Here is a 23,475-nt window from a genome sequence, read left to right as displayed (position 1 = left end):
TCTGTCGGGGCGCAGGCGTTTGTGGACCCCGAGGCTTTCGGGGGTAGTTTTTTTTTTTGGTACCGAGGATCGAACTTGTGTCCTTGGGCTTGTGCAGCAGGCGGCGAAACCACTGAGCTAAGTCCCCAGCTTGCGGGGGCAGTTCTTTAAGCCGCTTTTATTATAGCAAGGGACGCCTTGCCATTGAACCCGTGCACAGTCCTCCCTCGCTTTGGACACACTGATCCCGCCATTCTCGCCACTTTCTGCTCAGCTCCGGAGCCCCCTTTCCCGAGTGTCTGTACAAGATGTGATAAAAGAACAGCTCGGGCCCCTGCCACGTGCTCATGAACACACAATGCCGTGTGCTCATCCCCCTACTCACTGGGTCTGGCACCGTGAGGCTTCCGGCTCCTCCCGAAGTTCAGATGACGGAGGCAGCCATGACATGGCAGCTAACGAGGCTCAGGAAAGAGGGCTCCAAGCTGCTACAGAAGTGCCGAGGACCCAGGGCTGTGTGAAGGGTCAGTGGCCATGAGGCTCTCTCTGTGGGAAGCTTTTCTCACTGAAGTGTTGACTGTGTTTGGCTACAGCCCTGCAAGGGAGCAGCCCCAGGGGCGTAGCAGTGGGAGCCTTCAGACAGGGCGGGGCGGGGCAGCACTGTGCCGGGCAGGGCGGGCTGGGCGCCTAACCTCGCCCCGGTGCTCCACAGCCGCCGCCTACTACCTGCCCCGGCACCTGGCCCCCAACCCCACCTACCCGCACCTGTACCCACCATACCTCATCCGCGGCTACCCCGACACAGCGGCCCTGGAGAACCGCCAGACCATCATCAATGACTACATCACCTCGCAGCAAATGCACCACAACGCCGCCACCGCCATGGCCCAGCGTGCCGACATGCTCCGCGGCCTGTCACCCCGCGAGTCCTCCCTGGCGCTCAACTACGCCACCGGCCCACGAGGTGGGTGGGGCGGCAAGTCCTGGGTCTCTGAGCAGCACACCTGTCCTGGCTATCCACACACAGTGTGTGACGCCCGGCACCCGCAGCTGGGGCTGCTGCGCGCGGAGTGCTCGGGGGCCTAGACAGCTGTGGACAGCCTGGCACCAGCAGGGGCCGGGCACCGTGGGCCCCTGCAGGACTGCGCGGGCCGACTGTAGACTGAGGAGACCCAGCAGCTGCTCCGAGGGTGTGGTCCCTGGGCAGGTAGACGTGGGCGGGCGGAGCTTGGGAGAGGGGCCTGCCCTGGGCCTGGGTGCTCTCTGTCCAGTGGCCTGTCCAGGGGCAGCAGCCAGGCCTCCTCTGCCCGGCTCCAGCTTCCTGTCCTCCCCAGGCATCATTGACCTGTCCCAAGTGCCACACCTGCCTGTGCTGGTGCCCCCGACGCCCGGCACCCCTGCCCCGGCCATGGACCGCCTCGCCTACCTCCCCACCGCACCCCAGCCCTTTGGCAGCCGCCACAGCAGCTCCCCGCTGTCCCCAGGTAGACGGCCGTCCCCGGGGCCCGCCCTCGTGCCTGCCGCTGTGCAGCCCGCCCAGTGTCTGCTTTGGTCCCCTAGGAGGCCCCACACACTTGACAAAAGCCACGGCCGTGTCCTCGTCTGAGCGGGAGCGGGACAGAGACCGGGAGCGGGAGCGGGAGCGGGACAGGCCCCTCCTCACGTCCGCCAGCACCGTGGAGCATGCGCCCATCTGGAGGCCCGGTGGGTGTCGTCCCTGCCCGGCCGGGTTTGGCGGCCACACAAGCCCTGGTCCCCTGACCCGGCCGCCCGTCCCCAGGTACAGAGCAGGGCAGCGGCAGTGGCAGCAGCGGGACCGGGAGCAGCAGCAGCCGCCCTGCCAGCCACACCCACCAGCACTCGCCCATCTCTCCGCGGACCCAGGATGCCCTGCAGCAGAGGCCCAGCGTGCTGCACAACACGGGCATGAAGGGCATCATCACCTCTGTGGAGCCCAGCACGCCCACAGTCCTGAGGTGGGGCGGTTGGCACTGGGAGGTGGGCTCCAGACCTGCAGCTGGGAGGCGCGGGGTCTAGGGGGTGCTGGGGGGGTCGGGAAATGCGCAGGCGGGAGGGTGGGGAGACAGACTTGTGGGTCGATCGCGAGGTGCTGCATGGGTGACAGGTGGGGAGGCAGGCGGTGGGGCGTGGGGAGGCCTGGCTGCGTTAGCGGGATGCTCAGGTGGACGGAGGGACCCTGGGGTCAGACACGGGTGGGGGGAGGGTGGGGGTGGATGAGGCTCAGGTGGGCGGGTGACAGGCTAGGTGGCTGGATGGGTGGATAGGTGGGGTTAGAGAGGCAGGAGGATGGGTGGGTGGATGTGACAGAGAAGTAGGATGGCTGGCTGGCTGGCTGGATGCCCGGATGGGTGAATGGTTGGATCAGAGAAGCAGGAGGATGGGCGGATGGGCGGGTCAGGCTGCAGAGGCGGGAGGATGGCCGGGTGAGTGAGGGGTTGAGCAGATGAGGTGCAGGCTGGCTGACGAGTGGACGGTGAGGGGTGTGGTTGGAAGGTGGAGCTGCTGAGGGGCCATGGGAGCCGGGAGGGACCGCTGGCGACCGTGGGGCTCTCGTCTGCTGCATGTGTGGCTCACCTGCCCCTTGTGACCCCTGAGCTCCCTCCTGCCCACCCTGCCGGCTTCCTGGCCTCTCCTTACCCTGACGTGTGGCTGCGGAGTGGTCACCGCACTTGGGCGGGGTCCTCGACTCCTTGACTGCGTGTAGCCGGTGTCCTGGGCACAGGCACAGCGCTCCTGTCTGTGCTGTTCACTGCCGGATCCCCAGGATCTGGAAGTACCAGGCAGCCAGTGGGGTGGTGACTGAAAGGTGGATGAAAGAGGCGGGCGAGGCCGCAGTGGCGTGAAGGGTGGGTGTGTGGGTGGGCTGTGCGGGTCCGAGTCAAGGGGCAGACGTATCCGGGCGCAGTGGGGCATCCGGACGTCCCTTGGTCCTGGGCAGTGGGGACTCGTGTCCGGGGTCGTCGGCGGCCGCCTGACCCCGTTCTCTTCCCCCAGGTCCACCTCCACCTCCTCTCCTGTCCGCCTGGCTGCCTCATTCCCACCCACCGCCCACTGCCCGCTGGGTAGCACTCTGGATGGGGCCTACCCCACCCTCGTGGAGCCCGTCCTGCTGCCCAAGGAGGCCCCGCGGGCCGCCCGGACAGAGCGGCCGCGAGCAGACACCGGCCATGCCTTCCTCGCCAAGCCCCCTGCCCGGGAGGCCGCCTCCTCCCCCAGCAAGAGCTGCGAGCCCCGGCCCCTCGTGCCCCCCAGCTCCAGTCTCGCGGCCATCACCCACACCCCAGCCAAGAGCCTCGCACCCCACGCCAGCCCGGACCCGCCGGCGCCCACCTCGGCCTCCGACCCGCACCGGGGAAAGACTCAAAGTAAACCCTTTTCCATCCAGGGACTGGAGCTCCGTTCTCTGGGTAAGACCACCCTGACAGCGGCCACCTTCATAGACGCGATAATCATGCGTCAAATTGCCCACGATAAGGGGCCGCGAGAAGGAGGTTCGCGGGCCAGCGGCTCCCCTCGCCATGGTAAGAGTCCCGGCCCGCTGCCCGCCCCTCGTGGCCGCCAGACATCTCCAGACCTTTGCTTTTATTTCCCCCCATTTTTCGTTGGTTTCGGTGTTTCGGTTTCGAACCCATCCCTGTCGATCTGCACGCTCTGATGATTCTCCGGCCGCTGCCCCTCCTGGTCCGGGGCTCCTCCTTATTTGCACATCATTTGAACGTGATTTTTTTTTTTCTTTTCTTTTTTCTATTTTTTTTTGGAGTTTTGCTTTTTTCCTTTAATGAATGGATCTGTGATTTGGACTCCAACTGCACCTCCCACCTGCCCCTTTGCACCGTCGTTTGGGGAGCAGGGAGTGGGGCTGCAGGGGGCCTGCAGAGGTTGATAGTTTTTGCCTGCTGCTGTGTGTGAATCTGAGGGAAACTGAGGCAGGGAGCCGGTGGGGAGGGGAGGAGCACCCACATTGTCCCGGAGGGGCTGGGGGCCCTGACTCCGCACCCGCCCTGACCTCAGGGAGCCTGTAGTTCCCTGTTCCCAGCCCCTGCACCCTGGGGAGAAGGGAGGCCCTTGGGACACAGCCCCGCCCCCCTGCCAGGCTGGGGTCCAGGCGGGGCCCCCCGCAGCTATTGCCCTCCTCATGTCCTGCTCTGTCCCACGCAGCGTCTGTCTGCCTCTGTCTCTGCAGACCCTCCCTTTGCCCTTTCTGTCCTGCCCAGGCCCTCTGGTGCACTAGGGTTCACACCCGGGCCCAGCTGTCCCCTCCATACCAGGGCCCCAGCCAGCCTGCCCCTTGGGTGCTGCCCCACCTCTGATCCTGGTCCTACCCCTTGCAGGTTACCATGGCTACAGCCCAGAAGGGGTGGAACCCATCAGCCCAGTGAGCTCCCCGAGCCTGACCCACGATAAGGGGCTCCCCAAGCATCTGGAGGAGATAGACAGGGGCCATCCGGAGGGGGAGCTGCGGCACAAACAGCCAGGTACCCTTCCCCATGAAACAGGGACGCCCATGACCCTGTCCCGAAGATGGGGAAACTGAGGCACCCCCTGATCGGCCCTGCTCTCCATGCAGCCCCCGGGAAGCTTGGAGGGGAGGCCGCCCACCTCCCGCACCTTCGGCCATTGCCCGAGAGCCAGCCCGCATCCAGCCCGCTGCTGCAGACTGCCCCCGGGGTGAAAGGTCACCAGCGGGTGGTCACCCTGGCACAGCACATCAGTGTAACTATGCGCCCCCTGCCCGGGAGGGCGGTGCACACGGTTCCCTTCCTGGGGCCTGGCGGGGTGGGTGAGGTCCCAGAGGCGGACACCGTGACCCCGACCCCAATCTTCTGCCCTGTGGGTGCAGGGCGTCAGGTCCAACTCGCTGGGGCCATTGGGGAGACCTCGGACCCGACCTTCCTGGTGCCTGCAGGCCTTGGGGCCCAGAGGCCGTGGGCAGGTCCCAGCCAGCCAGGGACCTGCTCTGTCTCCAGGGCGGCCGCTGACACTGCTCTGCCCGCAGGAGGTCATCACGCAGGACTACACACGGCACCACCCACAGCAGCTCGGCACCCCGCTGCCCGCCCCACTCTACTCCTTCCCTGGAGCCAGCTGCCCAGTGCTGGACCTCCGCCGCCCGCCCAGCGACCTCTACCTCCCACCCCCCGAGCACAGCACCCCAGCCCAAGGCTCCCCGCACAGTGAGGGGGGCAAGAGGTGAGCCCAGAGGGGCAGCTGGGCAGAGGCAGGCCCTCCTGGTGCACTGCGTGGGTGGAGAACTGAGGCTGGGCTGGTCCCTGGCACAGGGGACCTGCAGCAGCCAACGAGGGCTTGGTCAGACCTGCAGCATCGCCTCGTGCCACGGATCCTCAGCAGGAACTCGCTTGCCTGCGTGTCCTGGCCTCCAGTGTGCGTACATCTGTATGCCCGTGCATCCAGGTGCACACTCACAGGCCACAGAGCGCTGCGGTGATGGGAGGCATTGCCCGGGGTGGCACAACACTGGGCATGGAGTCCCAGGGCCTTTGCGCTGAGCTGCACTTTCTATGTTGAGTCAGGTTGTTAAGTCACCACGTTGCCCAGGCTGGTTTGAACTTCTGATCTTCCCACCTCAGCCTCCGAGTGCTGGGATGACAGGCTCGTGCCACCACACCTGGCTTTAGTTTTGCATCTTTAAAGGCTGGTGGGGAAGGGCGGGTGGCCAAGGCCACCATGGCCTGCAGCACCCAGTGCCCTCTGAGGGAAGCCTGCCAGGCCCTGGTGGACAGCGGAGCTGGCCAGGCCGGGGCGGGGCGGCTCCTGCAGGTCGGCTCTGACCGCAGCCTGGACCCTTGTTCTGCCCAGGTCTCCAGAGCCAAGCAAGACATCAGTCCTGGGAGGCGGCGAGGATGGCATCGAACCCGTTTCTCCTCCTGAGAGCATGACAGAGCCCGGGCACCCCCGGAGTGCCATGTACCCGCTGCTGTACCGGGACGGGGAGCAGGTGGAGGCCAGGTGCTCATGGTGCAGAGCCTGGCCCCGGGTGGGCTCCGGGCGGGCGACACAGCCCCGGGAGCCAGGGGCCCGGTCCCCAGCTGTCCAGTCAGCGCCCTGTCCCCTGGCAGGATGGGCTCCAAGTCCCCAGGCAGCACCAGCCAGCCGCCCGCCTTCTTCAGCAAGCTGACGGAGAGCAACTCTGCCATGGTCAAGTCGAAGAAGCAGGAGATCAACAAGAAGCTCAACACCCACAGCCGGACGGAGCCGGAATACAGTAAGGGGACATCTGACTCTGGCATGGGCGTGGCCACTGCAGAGCCGAGGCTGGCCTCAGAGTCAAGGCGATCCTCCTGCCTCAGCCTCCCGAGTGCTGGAGTTCCAGGCCATGCTGCCTGGCTCAATGCTTTTGAGTCCTTCCACGGCACGGAATTGCCACGCACAGCAGGTGCCCAGAGAACCCTGGCCACAGTGGCCTGGGGCTCAGGGCTGGGGCGAGGCCTCTCCAATGCTTTTCCGACCTTGCTGTGGCTGCTGGGTGTGGACTCCAGTCCCTGGTGCAGTGTCTGGCACGTGGCCCCTGCAGATGGTGGCATGGGTGGGTGGCCGGGCCCAGAGTGGGGACAGATGCCACGGCTCCACCCTGTCTGGCCCAGGACCAGCAGCGTCAGTGCCCCAGGCAGCGGGTTAGTGAGGAACACAGGCCGAGCCCTGGCCCAGCCTGCGACCCTCGGCATGGGGCAGATCCACGTTGCACAGGGACCCCACACGGGACGGGTGGTAGCAGCTGAGCTCGGGGATTGGGGCCGTGGGTCTCACCCATCTTGTCCCTGCTTCAGATATTGGCCAGCCCGGGACGGAGATCTTCAACATGCCGGCCATCACCGGAGCAGGTAACTGTCTGCGCCCGCAGGCCCCAGTGTGTCCTCGACCAAAGACAGTCCCTCCTCCTGGTCTCAGGCAACCCGCAGGAGGAGCCAGGCACGCAGCAGGCAGGCCGGCCAGCTGTCGTCGGTGTAGACAGCGCCCGCTGCTTGAGGGGGTCGAGGTCACCTGTGCTTAGTGAGCGGGGACCAGAGCCGACCTGCTCCAGTCACAGGCGGAGGCAGCACGCCTGGCCGGGGGTTTGTGGGCAGCACCTCCGTTTCCCTTGAGAAGCCAGCCGGGGAGCTAGGGGACCTTATTTTTTGCCATGTCAGATGCAGGCACACGTGGGAGGGGGTGTAAAATCCACATGTGGTCAGAAGCCAGAATCTAAGACGTCTATGGCCCTGGATCTACTCCCAGCATCCTCGGGACGTTCCGCTGCCCCAGGGAGGAATTTGGGGTTTGCAGCCCGGAGCCGTGGCGCAGGACACCCTGGGCGGCTGCGGAGCTGGGGTGCCTTGGGGTCTGTCCCAGAGCTCTTGAGGACAGTGCCCCTGCCGGGAGCTGAGGCCAGCAGGGTGGGCATCAGCGGCCTCCCAGGTGGAATCCAGGGACCTTGTGCCCCGGAAGCGAGGCGAGCGGGAGGTGGCCTTCTGGCTGTTACCCAAGGTCATGGGGGCAGTGGGGGTCCCACAGGGGTGCGTCATCCGCCCAGACTGGACACGCACAGGCCCTTCGAGGGCTCACACGGAGACCGTGTGGTGGAAACAGGATGGTAAGATAGGGTTTGTGGGTCTCCCAGCCCTTGGCATGGCCATCAGACACCCTGGTGTACAGGCGTGCTGGAGTTCACACTGCTCAAGATTGGTGAAGATGGGTACGGAAATGTGGATGTTAGCGATATGTGATTTTTGTTCTTGTTTTACTTTGTTTTTTGTGGAATTAGGGCTTGAACCCAGGGCCTTCACACTGAGCCGCATCCCTGGCCCTTGTTTCACATTCTATTTTGAGACAGGGTCTCACGAAGTTCCCTAGCTGGGCTCGGACCTAGAGTCCGCCTGCCTCAGCCTCTCGGAAGGCTGGGTGACAGGCATCACCGCCACGCCCAGATTTTCTCCCTTAATGCAGGTTAATCCCCAAAAACAGTTCGCAGGCCCCTTCTCTGGCACTCAGACTTGGCCTTCAGTGGAGAAACACCCATCCAAGCGGGCTCTGTCCGGTCCGGGCCGCGACCTCTGGGAGAAGCCCCGCAGCACCGCTGCACTGCAGCTGTCAGGCCTGGGTCTGCCCTGTGGCACTGCTGCTCTCCCGGGTCTGCTGAATGTGTGGGATTTTAACTTCTTTTCTATCTCTGTTGCAAATCCTGGTTTTCCTTGATGGGCGTGGCGTTTTAATGCTGGTGGGAGGTGGTGTGGGCAGCACCCAGCAGTGCAGCTGTATGGCCAGTGGCCTCCCAGAAGTGGGGCTCTGAGGGGAGTGGCTGGTTCGCAAACACGGAGCCCCATGTGCGGCCCTTCATGTCCCCGCTGTCTGGGCGAGGATCCTGGGTAGGCGGGTCGGACTAGGGCTCTGGGAGAGGTTTTGAGAGTCACATCTGGGTACCCAGAGAGCCGAGAAGAGGTCCTGCCTGCCAGGGTCTGCAGAGTCCTCCTGCGTGGTTCAAAGAGAAAGGAAACCTGGGAACCAAAAGGGGCTTAGCGGGGTTGCGCAGCGGGGTCTGGAAGCATTGCTCGGGACCAGGTGGTGGCATCCACTACTTTGTCCTTGTCCCAGGGCCAGGCCAGCTGGGGCTGGGCGGAGTGGTCGTCAGCTGTCTCTAGCTCTACCCTGTTCCCCGCATGCACTAACTGCATGGCTGCCAGCCCCGCCCCCGACCGTCTCTGCACCTTTCTCCTCTGGCTCCTGGATGGGGGCAGAGAGGCAGGCCCAGTTTGGGGGTCCAGCAAGGACATTGGGTTCCCAGCCTTGCAGGCGATCGGGTCACCGTCCCTCCCTGGGTCCTTCCCCAGCCCCTGGAGGAGCCGGACTGAATCTTCACCCCCAGCCCTGTCCTGCCACTGTCAGTGCCCAGCTCAGGCTCAATGCCAGACCCCAAGCCCCCCCCCCCCGCCCCTGGCCAGGCCAGCTCTCTCCTCCTGGCCCCGCTTTGAAGCCACTGGAGTTAAAAAGCAGCAGCAGCAGCAGCAGCTGCAGGGGTCAGGATTGGAGTTGAGCAGAGGCTTCTGACTTCCCAGGGCAGAGTAGAAATGAGGCTGGGGACCTCTCCCCTCCCCAGCTCCACTGCCTGGGAACACCCAGGGATTCCGGGGTCCCCTTAGGTCCCTTCCCATTGCCAGCACCACCCTGCAGGACAAGGGGGAGGGAAATGAAGAGACGTGTTGCTTTGCAAAATGTGCTCACTGTGTATTCTCTCTCCTCCCCCCTCCGCGCCCCTCTGGCTCCCGCCCGGCCCCCTGTGTGTGTGTGTGTGTGTGTGCGTGCGTGTGCGTGTGCGTGTGTGTGCGCGCGCGTGTGTGTGTGCGCGCGCGTGTGTGTGTGTGTGTGCGTGTGTGTGTGTGTGTGTGTGTCTGTCGTTCGTCTATCTGTCTCTCTCCATCCCAGGCCTAATGACCTGTAGAAGCCAGGCAGTGCCGGAGCATGCCAGCACCAACATGGGGCTGGAGGCCATAATTAGAAAGGCGCTCATGGGTAAATATGATCAGTGGGAAGAGCCCCCGCCACTCGGCGCCAATGCTTTTAACCCTCTGAATGCCAGTGCCAGCCTCCCCGCGGCCGCTATGCCCATAACCGCTGCTGACGGACGGAGTGACCCTGCGCTCACCTCGCCAGGTCTGCGGCCTCCCCGCCTGCCCGCCCCGTCTGTCCCGCCCGCCCGCTCGCCCACCCGGTGTTATTACTCCTCGCTCCTGCGTCCTCTGACCCCAGAGCTTGCAGCTTGTGTGACTCGTGCGTTGGACATTGTTCTGTAGTTTGCTAACCCTGAGCTGGGCGACACCCGGTGCCTCCCTGCCGCTGCTTCCGCAGACGCTGACACCGCTGCCCATGCCCTGCCCCACCCCTGGGGCTCCGGCTGGCTCCTGGGGCCCTGGTGGGAGAGGGCCTACCCGGGCTGCGAAGATGGGGGACAGCTGGCCAGGGCCCAGTCCCTGGCGTCCCCTGCCACCTCGGAGCAGGCGCTGAGCGAGGACTTGAGGCTCAGCTGGCCACTCTGACCCTGAGGCTCTTAGTGGGGTCCGGCTTGGCCTTGGGGTCCTGGTCCTGCACAGGGGCCACAGCCCGTTGGCCCTGGTGCCATCCTGGGCAACACGCAGGGTCCAGCAGAGGCCTGAGGCATGAGGCTCAGGGTTGCAACCCCAGGGCCTCGGGAGCCACAGGGCAGCCTAAGGGCGTTGTGACCCCTTCCCCCGGTGCCGGGCTGGGTCCGGCCATGTGGTCAGCCTCGGTGTGGCCCAGGTGGCTTCCCCATGGCAGGACTCAGCCCACCCAACTCCATTTCCCCATGGTACGGGTGCTGTTGTCATTGTCCAATGCAGCCCTGTTCCCTCTGTCCTTCCTGCAGGCAGCGGTGGGAAGGGCAAGGTCTCTGGCAGACCCAGCAGCCGAAAAGCCAAGTCCCCAGCCCCAGGTCTGGTGTCCGGAGACCGGCCACCCTCTGTCTCCTCGGTGCACTCCGAGGGGGACTGCAACCGCCGGACACCACTCACCAACCGCGTGTGGGAGGACCGGCCCTCGTCCACAGGTGCGCACCGCTGTGCAGGTGCGGTCGGGAGGGCTGCAGGCAGCGCCCAGATAGGCTGCCTTGGAGGGCAGAGGTGTGGCTGGGGCTGCCCAGGCCCAGGGAGGGGAGGGAGACGGAGGGCCACTTGGGCACCAGGATGTAGGGCAGGCAGCGGCCAGGGCCATGGGTTTCTTTTCGTGAGTCAGGATATCCTATGCATAGCACCCTGGAGGAGTCGGGCAGGGAAGTGAAAAGTGTCACAGGCCTGAAGGTCCCTGGGTGGACAGCGGCTGGTGTAGCCGGCAGGTGGCCCCCTGAGCCATGCCCCTGTCGTCCCACAGGCTCCACGCCATTCCCCTACAACCCCCTGATCATGCGGCTGCAGGCAGGTGTCATGGCCTCGCCGCCCCCACCTGGCATCCCCGCGGGCAGCGGGGTCCTCGCTGGTGCCCACCACGCCTGGGAGGAGGAGCCCAAGCCACTACTCTGCTCGCAGTACGAGACGCTCTCCGACAGTGAGTGACTGCGCATGGCGGTGCCAGGTCCCGGTAGAAGCGGCCCAGAGAGGAAGGAGCCCTGAGTCCGCCTGCCGTGCGCGTGCGTCTGTCCGTCCATCCAGAGCGGAGCTGGCGTCCTTGCCTGTCTAAAGCCTTAACTACGACTCCCACCCGGGCTGGCCCTGTGCAGTGACCTTTCTCAGGGGATGTTCACCTGGTGCTCGGGAGGGGAGGGTGGCGGGCTGGGGAGGCGCGTGGCGAGCATGTGGCAGCCACACGCGCAAGGCCGGGGCAGCGGGGACCCAAGACAGGACGACTACGCACCTCCACCCCACTGCCTCCCCCAGCGCATCTGGAACCAAAGTCTAATCCGAGCTAGTGGCCCCCGCACCCTCCCTCTGCCTCCCACCCCGCTTACTGCTCTGGACAGACGAACACGGGCCTCATCCAGCCTCTAGGCTCTTGTCCCGGTCCCCACGGGCCGCCCCAGCTGGTGAAACTGCTGGAAGCCGGGTCGGCCGGGCAGACGCCACGGACCTGGACCGTTTCTTCGCTCGCACGCAGTGGCCGCAGCGGTGGGAAGAGGAGGCAGGTGTAAATGGTGTATTGGTTTACAGGGTATATTTTTGATACCTTCAATGAGTTAATTCAGATGTTTTACGCAAGGAAGGACTCACCCAGTATTATTGCTGCTCTGCTTCCCATCTGCTTACTGCTCAGGGGCCGTGTGCGGCCATTGGGCGGTGACCCCACCATCCACAGGACCGAGGGGCTGGGGCCCCCTGCTCACAAGTCCCCCGCCTCCCCCCTTCCTTGGGCAGAATGAATTTGATGCGTATTCTGTGGCCGCCACCTGCGCACGGCGGTGGCATCCTGTCATTTACACATGTTGTTGTAATTAAAGCGAATTATACTCAAGTCACCAACGTTCTCTGCTTCGGATTGGCAACCAGGAGGAGGGCAGGTAGGAACTGAGGGCTGGGGAGTGTGACCCCGAGGGCCACTCCAACCTTCGGGAAGGGTGGTCATAGGGCATGGAGAACTCACATCATGGTCACACCAGGATAAAGATGGCCCTCACAGCCGCGGTGAGTGTGCTGTGTTCACACTCATGACAGTGTCAGATACACCCACAGTGAGGGTTTCCAGTTGTGACATCGTGGTGGGTATGTGAGGTATTCACACCTGCTACCTGAAGATGTCTTAGCAGCCAGGCATGCCTGCAGTGTGGGATTCACCCATGCTGGAGGGTGTTCACTTGTCACACCCCTGATGTATGAGGTATTCACACCTATTGTGAGGGTGTCCAGTAGTTGCCATGGGAAGTGTGGTATAACACCTGTGGTGAAGGTGCCTGGCACTCACACCCATGAGGAGCATGTCAGCTGTTCACAATGTGGTGAGGATGTCCACTGTCACACTTTGTGGGGAGTGTGAGATATTCGCACCATGGGGAGTGTTCACCAGTTACAGTCATGGTATATGAGATATTCACACCTGTTGTGGGAGTCAGCAGTCACACCCATGGGGAATGTGAGGTATTCACACCATGATGGTGACTGACGCCCACGGGGAGCATGAGGTGTTCACACCACGATGAGGGTGTCTCTCAGCCCATGGGGAGCGTGAGGTGTTCACACCATGATGAGGATTCTGTCACGCCTGTGGGGAGTGTGAGGTATTCACACCACAATGAGGGTGTCACACCTGTGGGGAGCGTGAGGTGTTCACACCATGATGAGGATTCTGTCATGCCCGTGGGGAGTGTGAGGTATTCACACCACAATGAGGGTGTCCCGCCTGTGGGGAGCGTGGTGTTCACACCGTGATGAGGGTGTCTGTCATGCCCGTGGGGAGTGTGGTATTCACACTAGAGAGCGTGTTTGGCTGTCCATCCTAGCTGGAAAGCATGTTCGGTGTCACTCCTGCTCACTGCATCCATGGGAATTAAGTGTACCCTCCCCTTCCTCCTACTCTAAACCCTAGGTGGAGGAGCATGGCCCTGCCAGTTTGGGCTGAGCCGCCACCTCCACTGTGGCTCGGTGTGAAGTCCCAGAAGCACCTTGGTCCCTCAGAGCCCATGGGTCTGTGCCATGATGCAGTATGTGCTCTGCCTGGGTCCTTGCCTGGCTGGCTCCCCTATCCCCCTCCTTCCCTCTGGGCCTGGCACCTGACCTGTGCTGTCCCCTCCCAGTGTTTGTCCCCATCCTGTCCCTGGCCAGGTGTGAAGTGGCCAGAGCCAGGCTGAGGGCTGAGCTGAGGCTGTGGGGAGAACACACCTCCCTGCTGTGGCCCATCGTCCCTGTCCAGCCACCCGGGGCTTGGGAGGCGCCAGGGCCCTCACAGGTGTCTTGGAGGGAGAAAGACCACCCCTGCCTCGAGCTTCTTCTGCCACATGGGCTCTGAGGGCCGCCCTGTCCCAGGGCAGAGACCAGAGGGCTGTGAGGTCACCCTTCCTGGTCGGCATTCCTGGGGCTGTGGGTGAGGGCTGGCCGGCCTGTGTCCCCCTGTCCCAAATGAGCCAGGCGTGGAGACCACTTGCTGGCTGCCAGAAGCCGTCCAGAGCCCCTCGGGCAGCTCCCAGCACCCCTGGCAGAACAGGTGCCCCAGGAAGGCCTGCAAACCCCTGCTCCTTTTTGCTCTCCCTGAGCAAAATGCCCCTGAGTTGCACGCAGGCCCCCTGGCCCCAGGCTTCCAGCGTCTGGTGTCCAGCCTGGGTGTCCCTTGGCTGTGGACCTGTGTTCTGAGGGTGCAGGTGGGGAGAGGTGTCTGGCTGAGCGGGAGGAGCGGAGTCCCCTGAGCAGTGCAGGGAGTGTCCTGTGTGAGCTCTGGGCCTTGGGTTCCTGCCTGCCCTGGGTTCCAAGCCACCCAGAAGGGCCATCCTGGCCTGGCTGCAGTGCTGAGGCCGGCAGCCAGGTGGCAGTGTGGGGCTGGCCACGGGCCTTGTCCTTCCACCAGGGACATCTGGCTTGGACCAGAATTATGGAGTGGGGGGCATCACGGGTCTCAGCCCACACGGTCCCCTCCACCAGCCCTATCCCTGTCCCTCAGCTGACACCCCCAGACCCCTGTCTCATACATCCTGCCAGGGTCGCACCTGTTTGCACCTCCAGATATGCACATCAGGCACATGGGGTCAGGGAGAAGGGCTTCCCACGGAGTGGCGCCTCCTTCCTGTCCAGGGGACTCGAGGGTCCCAGAAACAAGAGAAAGTCCCTGTGGGTTGTGCATTTTATTAAGATAATCGCTGACTTCTTAAATTACCTGTTGCTCACAACGCATCTCCAGATGCGCTGCCTGTGCAGCTGACAGTCTCTCCTGAGGTCACTACCCCAGGGGCCTGCACCCCACGGAGGGGCTTGAGCCCAGTGGCCGCCTCTCCCCTCCTGGGGCTGCCAGGGGAAGGGGGCAGCCCGGCCATTGGAGCCCCCAGGTCTGGGAAGGGGCAGCACCAGGCTGTGGGACTCTGAGCCACCCACTGGAGCTGAGTCTGTCCGGCCCTTCCTCCTCCCATGGGATGGCACTGGCCTGTGCCAGGCGGGAGCTGGTGGCCGGAGGAGGGTGGTGGCCCTGTTTCTCTTGAGGCCAGGGCTGAGCTCGGCACCCCCTGTATAGATTGGCCTGAAGAGGTCAACAGCGTCTCCAAGACCTTCTGTGCCTCCCATTGGCCCCAACAGAAAGGCTTCAGGGTCCAAGAGGCCCAGTCCTGAAGGCGACCTTAGTGCTGGCCCGGGGCGCCCTCTGTCCAGCTGCACTGGTCTGGGGCCATCGGACACTGCCACAGCAGCGCCCTTTCCAGCAGCTGCGCCCTGATGTCCAGGCTCAAGGTCCTCCAGGCGCTCGGGCCAGCCAGCCCTCCAGACCCAGGGGCGGCCTGAGTGTCACCCTCTCGCCTCCCACAGGCTCGGAGCCATCCCCACAGGGCGTGCACGCTGTCCTGGGGACGCCCCAGATCGCAGACCTCTCCTCGCCCGCAGGCAGCGCCACTGCAGGGCCAAGAAAGCGGGGCATCAGCTGGGCCCCCCACGCGGACAGGTGGCTGCCCCGGACAGCCTCGCGGGGCGGCCAGGTCAGAGCGCCGCGGGCGCCCCGCACAACCGCAGCTGCACGCTGGCCGTGAACGAGCGGCGCGGCCGGCCCAGGCTGCAGTGCAGGGTGGTACGGAAGGAGCTGCGCATGCGCTTGGGGAAGATGATGGTCGTGCTGCGGAAAAGCAGCGCGCGCGGCCGCGGCTCCAGGGTCAGCTGGCTGCGGAAGCTGCGCCACGTGCAGTTGGGCGCCGCCACGATGGTCTCGCTGTAGGCCGTGACCGTGGGCACCGGCGCATAGAACACCTTATCCCGGAAGTGCCTCTCAGACGCATACTTGACCTCAGAGTTGCAGCTGGGACAGAGGAAAGGTGCCAGTGAGCCGGGAGAGGACCCTAGTGCCCACCGTGCACTCAGCGCCCCCACCACATGTCACGGTCACGAAGGGCACAGAAGGCCGGGGCACTGATCCAGTTCGGAGAGGACCAAAGAGAGGAGAGAACAAGCGTGGTGGCGCACGCCTGTAATCAATCCCAATGCAGTGGGAGGCTGAGGCAGGAGGATCACCAAGTTCAATCCCAGCCTGGACAACTTAGCGATTTAGCAAGACCCTATTTCATAAAAAAAAAACTTTAAAGTGAGAGGGCTGGAGATGTAGCTCATTGCAAAGGCCCTGTGCTCAATCCCCAGTACCGGGGGGGGGGCACACGGGGGGCGGGGGGAACACCTGATTGCAGCACGTGACCTTATTTGGGTCCTGAATTGGGGTTAAAAGCAGGCATGATGGGGGCCGGGGATTTAGCTCAGTGGTTCTGCCGCCTGCTTCGTAAGTGCAAGGCCCCAGTTCGATCCCCAGTACAAAAAAAAAAACCAGCAGGCATGACGGTTCAGCAGTGGGTCAGTGGGCAAAATGTGGGCAAGAAGAGGACTGGATAGTGGTGTTGCTAGGAGCTAAAGGGCAAGGTGTCACCAACCTTTTCTCTAATGGGTCCCCAAAAAGTCCCTATCTATGAAGAGCGAGTGTGGGAACCCCTGGCTGGGCCCACAGTGCGGGGTGACTGGAGGCATCGGGACTCCTGCAGCTGTGCAGCATCCGGGTAGGGTTTCCAGAAAGTCACCACCCTGGATGCACAGCCTGCAGTGACCAGTGTGTCCCGGGCCCCCGGGAGTCAGGGCCGCATCCCAGCCGCCCGCTGCCTCCCAGCTCTGGGCCCTGCTGCACCGGCCCAGGGCCCACAGCCACTCACCGGATCTCATGTGTGGGTTCCGGGTCCACCTCGATGCTCTCCCCGAACACCACCGGCAGCATCCGTGGCCTCATCTGGGGGGCCAGGGCGTCTTGGAAGCGGGGAGGGGGCTGTGGGAAGAGGCACGGATGCCAGAGTTCGGTGGTCCTGGGGTCCAGGAGCCTTGGCTCCCCCAAGCCGGCCAGCCCTGGCTCCATCTTGAGGTGGTTTTGTGGGGTCCACCAGAAGCCCACCTGCCAGGACCCCCGCTCCCACCCCACCCTGTGGCCTGGTCCTCAGACAGCTCCTCAAGGGGACGGCCCTGGCCACACCGAGCCCCAGAGCCAGCACAGGGCCCCGTGGAGGCGGGGGCCAGGGCGGTGTGACAGAGCACCCCAGCCCATGCAGTGCTGCCCAAGGCAACAGCAAGGAGTGCGGAGACCAGAGATGGCGAAAGGTCCCGTCTTGCCCACGCTGTTGGCAGCCTAGGTCAAGCCAGGCCTGAAGCCCCTGGTCTTGGCTCAGGCTGATTCTGAAAACGCAGATGCCCCTGTGCCCGTGGCCCAGGCTGAAGCCAACATGGGGACCTCCTGGTCTCCCTGTCCCCATCCTTCACTCTTGAAAGGCTCTGCACCCCACACTGCACTTTGGGGCCTCCGCAGCCCTTCGCCGACCCCAGCAAATCCCTGTCCGTCTGTCACTGAGAGCCCTGGGGGCCCTCCGTCCTTGCCCTCCGTCCTTCCCCTCCTCGAGGTCTCAGTTCTAGCACTGTTGCCCCATGGTCAACTTTGGCCTGAAAAATATTTATACATCCTAAATAATTTTATTTCAGTGTAGTGTTCTGTCTTCCTACTACTCATCATCATCATCATCGTTCCTCTCTTGCTGGCCTGGTTTTAAGCCTAACCCAGGGTGAGGGTCCAGCCTGCTGCCAGCTCCCCCCAGAAACAACAAGTGGCTCAGAGGCCCCCAAAACTCAGCCCCCGCAGCCCCTGGCCCTGCCTGCCCATGCTGGGGAGTGGGTGAGCAGAGTGCAGACGCACGTGGGAGACGCGGTGGCCAACAGGACCGTGAGGACAACAGAAGGGAAGGGCAAGGACACCAGGAGATAGCTGCGCGTGGGGACTGGCTCCCTGAAGCCTCACACCCACCCAGAGCCTGCAGTGGGCCTGGCTCCCAGCAGGGCGTGGCAGACGCCAGTTAAGGCTCCCAGAGTGCGGCCGACCCAGCCGGGGGACCGCGTCCTTACAGCAGGAGGACAGGCCACACCAGACAGGAAGGGACGGGAGGGCCGGAGCCAGGGCCCTGCTGCCGCGGGATGGGGAGGCAAGTTCACTGCAGTCCCGTGTCCCGGAGCACTGGGCAGAACCCACAAAGGAACCCTGAGGTTCCAGAGCTCGGGGAGCAGCCAAGGCCCGAGCCCCCCTCTGGGGCTCCACCCTCTCAGCGACCCTGCTTGCCAAGCCCGGCCTCCTCCGGGCTGCATCGTGGGCACAAAGGGCTCTGCTACCGCTGCCCGTGTTCTGGCCCCAGTCACCCACCACCACACGTCATCATCACCTCCCACCCCACGGGCCACCTGCTGGCCACACTCAGTGCTCTGGACAGAACCCAGGCCCACCAAGCTGTCCGCCGAGCGAGCGCTGCCTGGGTCAGTGGTGGCTCCTCTTCCGCCCTCCTTTGGTCTCAGCTTAAAGGGCTCCCCCCAGACCAGAGCCCAGGTCCCTGGATCCTCACTGGGGAAAGGGACAGGGACGGAGCAGGGGACAGCCAGGCAAGGACAGGACGCAGTGCTTGGACACAGAGGGGGCACCGGCCCTTAGGGAGCCTCTCCTCCTTCAGGCTCCCGTTTCTTGGTGGCCATTCCAAGGCCCACTGTTGGGTCAGCATGGACCCCAGCTGCTGGACTCCACAACTGTGTATTTAGAGAAAGAATTCTGTCTCTCCCAAGGGCGCCTGAGCCCTAGCACGCCCAGGGTTCTCCTACAAAAGGGGGTGATGGAGGGCAGCCCCTTGGGCCACAGGCAGAACCAGGTGCCCTTCCCAGCGGGGCCAGATGGGCTCCTCCCTAACGGGGCTGGGCTGAGCCCGTGGGGCCAGCGGTGGGGCCAGCGGTGGGGCCAGGACACAGGCTGGGGCGGGGGGCTGCAGGGAACGGGCAGGCAGGGATCCCCCAGACTCTGCTTTCCTGCCCGCCCAGGTCCCCAGCTCCTCCTTGAGCCCAGGGGAGCCCGTTTCAGGCTGGGCAGCCAGCGGCACCCTGGTCCCCTGGGCGGGCAGGGGTGAGAGGCCACGGCCAACCATGCCAGAGTTTCAGGCGGCTCCCTGGAGCCCAGGCAAGGTAAACTCCTGGCTGGGAGGAAACAGACGGCGCACATGGTGCTCAGGGCCCCAGCCCGAGCCACCGGAAGACAGGGCGCAGAGGTGGAGCCCGCCTGACCCAATTCTCGTGTGCCCGGGCTGGGACAGGCGGGTAGGCACAGCGAGTTGTGCAGGGTGGTGGCGGGAGGACAGCGGCCAAGGAAGGGCCTCAGCAGCGTGAGTCCAGAGAGGGGTGTCCTTAAGAAAGGGACACAGAGGACAAGGCAGGTGAAAACGGAGCGGGGCTGGCCTGACGCCTCCACAAGCCAAGGAAACAAGACGGACGCGCGGGACGTTGGACGCGCTGTGACCGCCAGGGTGGGGCACTTGGCCGCAGCCCCAGGAGGCAGGGACAGGCGCCCCTGGGGTCCCCTGGCCAGTCCAGGGCCCGGGGCCACCTCTTGGGGGACCAAGGGCAGGGCAGCATCTCCCCTCCGCCGTGCCCTTTCCTGAAGGCCCACCTCATGGTGACCGGGAGGCCCCCGAAGACCGCGTGCAGAGCTGGCCCTGCCTCACAAAGGCGGACACGGCGAACCCCAAGGCAGCACCTGAGGGGAGTGACTGCGGGCCCATGGGGCGGCCCTGCCCTCACGACGGGCCGGGGCTTCTGCCGCTCCTCATCCCAGCAGCTGGAGCAGAGGCTCTGTGGGTGCAGGAGGAGGAGGCCGCAGACAGGGAGTCCGCCTCGGCTGTCCTCAGCCTCCCTCGCAGCAAACGGCCCCTCCCACGTGGCTACCCCACTTACTCGAGCCAATACCTGCCCCGTGAGCCTGCCTCCTGCCTCCTTACCCTGTCCGCCCATCCGCCCAGCCACCCATTTCTCTGTCCATCCACCCCTGCACCCAGCTGTGCGCCTGTCCACCCATCTCTTCACTTTCCCTCCGTCCGTCTGTCTGTCGCCTCTCCTGTCCATCGTCTGTCTTTCCACCCTTCCCAAGCTCCTGCCCTCACTCCCGGTCTCCTCTCATACTCGGTGTCGCCATCACAGACCGGAAACAACGGAGAAAACCCAGGCATCCGGGTGGCAGCCAAGATCCCGAGAGGACCAGGACGAGGTCGAGGACGGTGCAGGCGCCAGTCAGCGCCACCCCGCAGGCTGCCCTGGCGCCGGGCAGGCACCACGAGCACCCACTTCCGCACATGAGCTCCTGTGGTCACTCCGGGCAGGGACAAGCGAGGAAGGAAGTGGCTGTCACCCCGCCCGCGACAGGACTGCAGGCCTGGGAGCCGAGGGGACAGAGCCACTTCTGCCTCACCTGCCCGGCATGGTAGCCGTGGGCCAGTTGGTAGTACAGCAAGCAAGCCCTGCACACAGAGACAGGTCCCTGAGATGCAGAAGGCCACTTTCTGCCCAGCCGCTCCCTCCCACCCTGGCCCTCACCCTCCAGCCTCCAGCCGCTCAGGCCTCCTCCGGTTCCCTAGCGCCACCCCTGCCTCAGGCCCTTTGCACCTACCCTTCTCTTGGCCTGAGACACACTTCAGCCCTGTAAGCCTCATGAGCACCCCGGTGTATTCAGGTTTGTTAAGCATCACTTTCTGGACCACCTTTCCAAAGCAGCTGCTCCTCCCTCCCAGCTTTCTGTCATGGGATGTTTGTCACCCCACCCAGTGGCGCATCACGGATATCAGTTGGTGGCTGTGTCTGCCCCTCCAGAATGCCAATTCAGTGAAGGCAAGAACTTCGAATGTCTGGTTCACTGCTGTCCCCGTGCCCCCAGCCTGTGTGCAGCACACGGTAGGTCTCTGAGGTTCTGCAGTCATCAGGAACATTCCTACCTTTGCTCCCAGAGTGACTGGAAAACCCAGTGTGGGGGAGCCCATGTGTCCCTGTCCTGGTCCCTGTCCCCGGGCTCTTACATCCTGAGGGGCCGTCTGGAAGCCCTGCTCTCTTGGAAGCTCGGAAGCTTCTCTGAGGAGAAGCACGTGCTAATCGGGCAGTCATGGCCAGGATCAGGGCGGGGTGACAAACCGCCGAGGTCCTGGGTGGCCAGGGCTTGGGGACAGGGCTGCGACCAGCTCCCCTGGGCGAGTTGGCACCACTAACTCTGATAAGGCAGGCGGTGTCCGTAACCCGGCATCCGCCCTGGCTTGAATGACACAAGACGCCAAGGAAACCTGGCCTGGCTCAGCGCCTGCCTCAGCGCCTGCCTCTTCTGGTGCCTTCGAAACCCTCTGTCCCAAGGGCCTGGATCGGGAGCTGTGAACCACAGATTAGCAACACCGCCTGGGGTGGGGAGGACACGCCCTGGTGTTCATGGGGGGTGGGAGGTAGGCCGGGCTATGCCTGGGGGGTTGCCCATGGCAACCTCTTGCTTTCGGTTCATTAAAAGTAGCATTTCAACCCCCACAGGTACCCAGGCATTTGGTTATTTTTATTAAACTTTTTAAAGTAGTTCGTCAGCTGCACAGTGAAAAGCAGGAGAGTATCAGGCTTGGGGTCTCACTTTGGAGCCAGGGTCTCTGGGGTCTGTCCCAGCTTTGGGCAAGCTGCTAACCTTCCCTGTGCCTCAGTTTCCTTTGTAGAAAATGGGGGTAAAGGGTGTGCAGACAGCCATAGGCACATGGTGAAGATTAAATGGGGCAATTCGAGGAAAGCTCGGCCGTTCCTGGCGTGGGGGACGGGCTCCGGGCACTCCGGGAAATCACCTGTGAGGAAGGGGTCGGGCTTCGCTTCTCAGGGCGGCCCAGTTAGCAAGGAAGGGAGCGATGAACCCAACGGCTCAGCCAAGACAAGCAGGCCAGGCAGTCTGTTCGGGTGGCCGCCACTGCCGGCCTGGGAGAGAGGAGGCACCCAGACCGGCGGCAAAGGAGAGCCCCGGGTCAGACACCCTCTCAGCCCTGCTCGCAGCCCCAGTGGGAGCCACCGGCGTACCACCTCGAGCACAGCTCGCATTCCCCGACACCAGTGGGCCAAGTCTGGGACAAACTGGCCCCTTCAGACAGCAAGACCAACACCCCTGCACACAGCCCCGCTCCTAGAAAGCCCTGCAAGCCCCAGCACCCCTGCGACCCCCACCCATCCCATGGGAGAGATCTCAGTTCAAGTTCGCTGCAGGATTTTGGTGGAAGACAGAGGTTTCCAACTCCACCACACATGGACGGCACCTGAGGAGACCCCTTAAATCCCGGTGCCCGGTTCTGCCCAGTATCAATCCAACAGACACACGCACGGGCATGGGGGAGTGGGTGCTCCTTAGGGTTCCCCAAGCGACTCCACAGGCAGCCAAACTGGGGACCCCTGGACTAGGGCGCAAAGGAGGTGCACAGGGAGACTCCACTGGGATGCAGGACCCCACCCCCTCAGCCTGTCACTTCCCCACCACGGAGGTGGCGCCCTCAGCATCCCGGCCCCATCCAGCCGCCAAGCTGGGTCCACCCAGGGCTAAGCTTCGTCTGGAGGAGGCCCCGCTCCTGGGGCTCCCGACCTGGAGCTCCACGTCGACAGCCCTGCGACCCGGGAAGGAAGGCTTCTGTCTGCCTTCAGTTAGCAAAAGACCTTCAGGACTGCAGCGGGGCAGTAAACGGCCCAGGGGGAAGCAGGGGACGGGGCAGCCGCCCCCCCTCCCCCGGCCGCCCCCTCCAGCCGCCTGGCCCGCAGCCAGCAGCCCTTTTGGGGATCGCAGACACTGTCCCCCACACACCCCACGCGCCCCTGCCCCCTGTGCCCTAAGAGCGGCCCCACTCCCGGGAGGGCTCCACGGATGCCCGGGTCAGGCTGAGCACCGCCACCTAAGGCCGGGGTCCCGCCTGGGGAGGGCGCCCCAGTTCCTGCAGGGGGTGCATCCTTACCGCTCTGGCCTCTCCGGGGCCGGGGGCCTCTGAGGCCGCGCCGGGGCCCTCCGCCGGAGCACTGTCGAGGGTGCCGGGAGCCCGGGCGTAGAAGGGAGGGCTGGGGGGCAGCCCAGAGTCGGGGCTGTCCAGCTGGCCGTCGCGACGCTGCTCCTTCAGGCTGCCCACGCCCTGCAGAGGCAGGTGCCGCACCATGTCTGGCGGCGCGGGGTGCGGGCGCCCGGCTCCGGGGGCTCCTGCACCTCGCTCGGGCCGCGCAGAGCGCGCTCGGGCCCGTGCCCCGCACCCCGGGCCCCAGCCCGCCGGCTCCTTTTCTAGGCACCGCCCCCTCCCTGGCACCGCCCCGCCCCGCCGGCCCTCGCGCCCACGTGCGGCCCCGCCCCGGAACAGGGCGGACCCAGCGATTCCCTGGATTCCCTGGATTCCCTGCGATTCCCTGGATTCCCTCCGCAGCTCTGGCTCCATCTGCAACTCTCCCTCTGGGGACAAGAAGTTCATACTCCACGGCATCTCGGGTCCGCCCCTGATTTGTGCCTAATTATGCGGATGGCAGGCCACCGCCTTGAGCTTTGGGTGGAGAGCTTTGGGGAGCTGGCACGGGGCTTTCTCTCCGGGGCCCCCAAGCCGCCTTGCCTGTGGCCAAGGGCCTCGCCCATCTTATCTCTTATTTCCTTCTGCCCACAAGACCCCGACCCTGCTTCCCTTCCCCTCAGCAAGGGGTCCCCACGTCCGGTGCCGCCCCGGGGGCCCCCAGCAGGGAATTTAGGAGTCTGCAGGTGTCAGGTGTGGACAGCTAATAGGGCACGGTCACACTGGTCCCGTCCATCCCGGTCTGTGGCAGAGCGCAGGGCCCAGGCGGGGGCTGGAGAGAGGAGCGTGGGACACCCCAGTGCCTGGACTTGTGTTCTTCCAGTCGGGGCTACTAAGCCCTCCTAACCCCACCAGAGCCTGGGGCAGGCGTCCGGCGCTGGCCCTGCCCTGAGGAGCTGTCGGAGGAGACCCACACAGCAGGCCACAGGGCCGAGAGCTCCTAGGGGTGGCCG

The 23,475-nt window shown here is 64.4% G+C and overlaps 2 protein-coding genes across 30 annotated transcripts in view; one reads left to right on the top strand and one right to left on the bottom strand.

Moving 5' to 3' along the window:
- Ncor2 (nuclear receptor corepressor 2) overlaps positions 1-11,950 on the top strand; it is a 125,190-nt gene extending 113,240 nt beyond the window's left edge. For 16 of the 29 annotated variants that reach the window (XM_087198248.1, XM_087198246.1, XM_087198251.1 and 13 more), the window contains 14 exons: positions 692-943; positions 1,314-1,463; positions 1,540-1,683; positions 1,760-1,955; positions 2,995-3,521; positions 4,332-4,475; positions 4,568-4,713; positions 4,997-5,190; positions 5,818-5,967; positions 6,078-6,223; positions 6,786-6,839; positions 9,415-9,642; positions 10,373-10,552; positions 10,873-11,950. In XM_087198248.1, the coding sequence (XP_087054374.1) occupies positions 692-943; positions 1,314-1,463; positions 1,540-1,683; positions 1,760-1,955; positions 2,995-3,521; positions 4,332-4,475; positions 4,568-4,713; positions 4,997-5,190; positions 5,818-5,967; positions 6,078-6,223; positions 6,786-6,839; positions 9,415-9,642; positions 10,373-10,552; positions 10,873-11,054 (2,693 nt within the window). In that variant the 3' untranslated portion in view covers positions 11,055-11,950. Of the gene's footprint in view, positions 1-691; positions 944-1,313; positions 1,464-1,539; positions 1,684-1,759; positions 1,956-2,994; positions 3,522-4,331; positions 4,476-4,567; positions 4,714-4,996; positions 5,191-5,817; positions 5,968-6,077; positions 6,224-6,785; positions 6,840-9,414; positions 9,643-10,372; positions 10,553-10,872 lie in introns of those variants that run through there. The other 13 variants (XM_087198261.1, XM_087198260.1, XM_087198269.1 and 10 more) reach the window with 7 other exon arrangements.
- Positions 11,951-12,932: 982 nt separating this feature from the next.
- On the bottom strand, positions 12,933-22,743 carry Rflna (refilin A). Its single transcript, XM_013071938.3, has 3 exons — positions 22,433-22,743; positions 16,304-16,413; positions 12,933-15,411 (listed from the first exon to the last, which is right to left on the bottom strand). The coding sequence occupies exons 1-3, from the start codon at positions 22,625-22,627 to the stop codon at positions 15,099-15,101; spliced, it is 618 nt and encodes a 205-aa protein (XP_012927392.1). The 5' UTR covers positions 22,628-22,743; the 3' UTR covers positions 12,933-15,098.
- Positions 22,744-23,475: the final 732 nt, after the last annotated feature.

Source organism: Heterocephalus glaber, unplaced genomic scaffold (assembly GCF_053883595.1).
Source record: "Heterocephalus glaber isolate CG9 unplaced genomic scaffold, H.glaber_assembly_v1.0 deba00001687, whole genome shotgun sequence".
In the NCBI taxonomy this organism is placed as follows: Eukaryota; Metazoa; Chordata; class Mammalia; order Rodentia; family Bathyergidae; genus Heterocephalus; species Heterocephalus glaber.
This window is presented reverse-complemented; position numbering and strand designations above follow the sequence as displayed.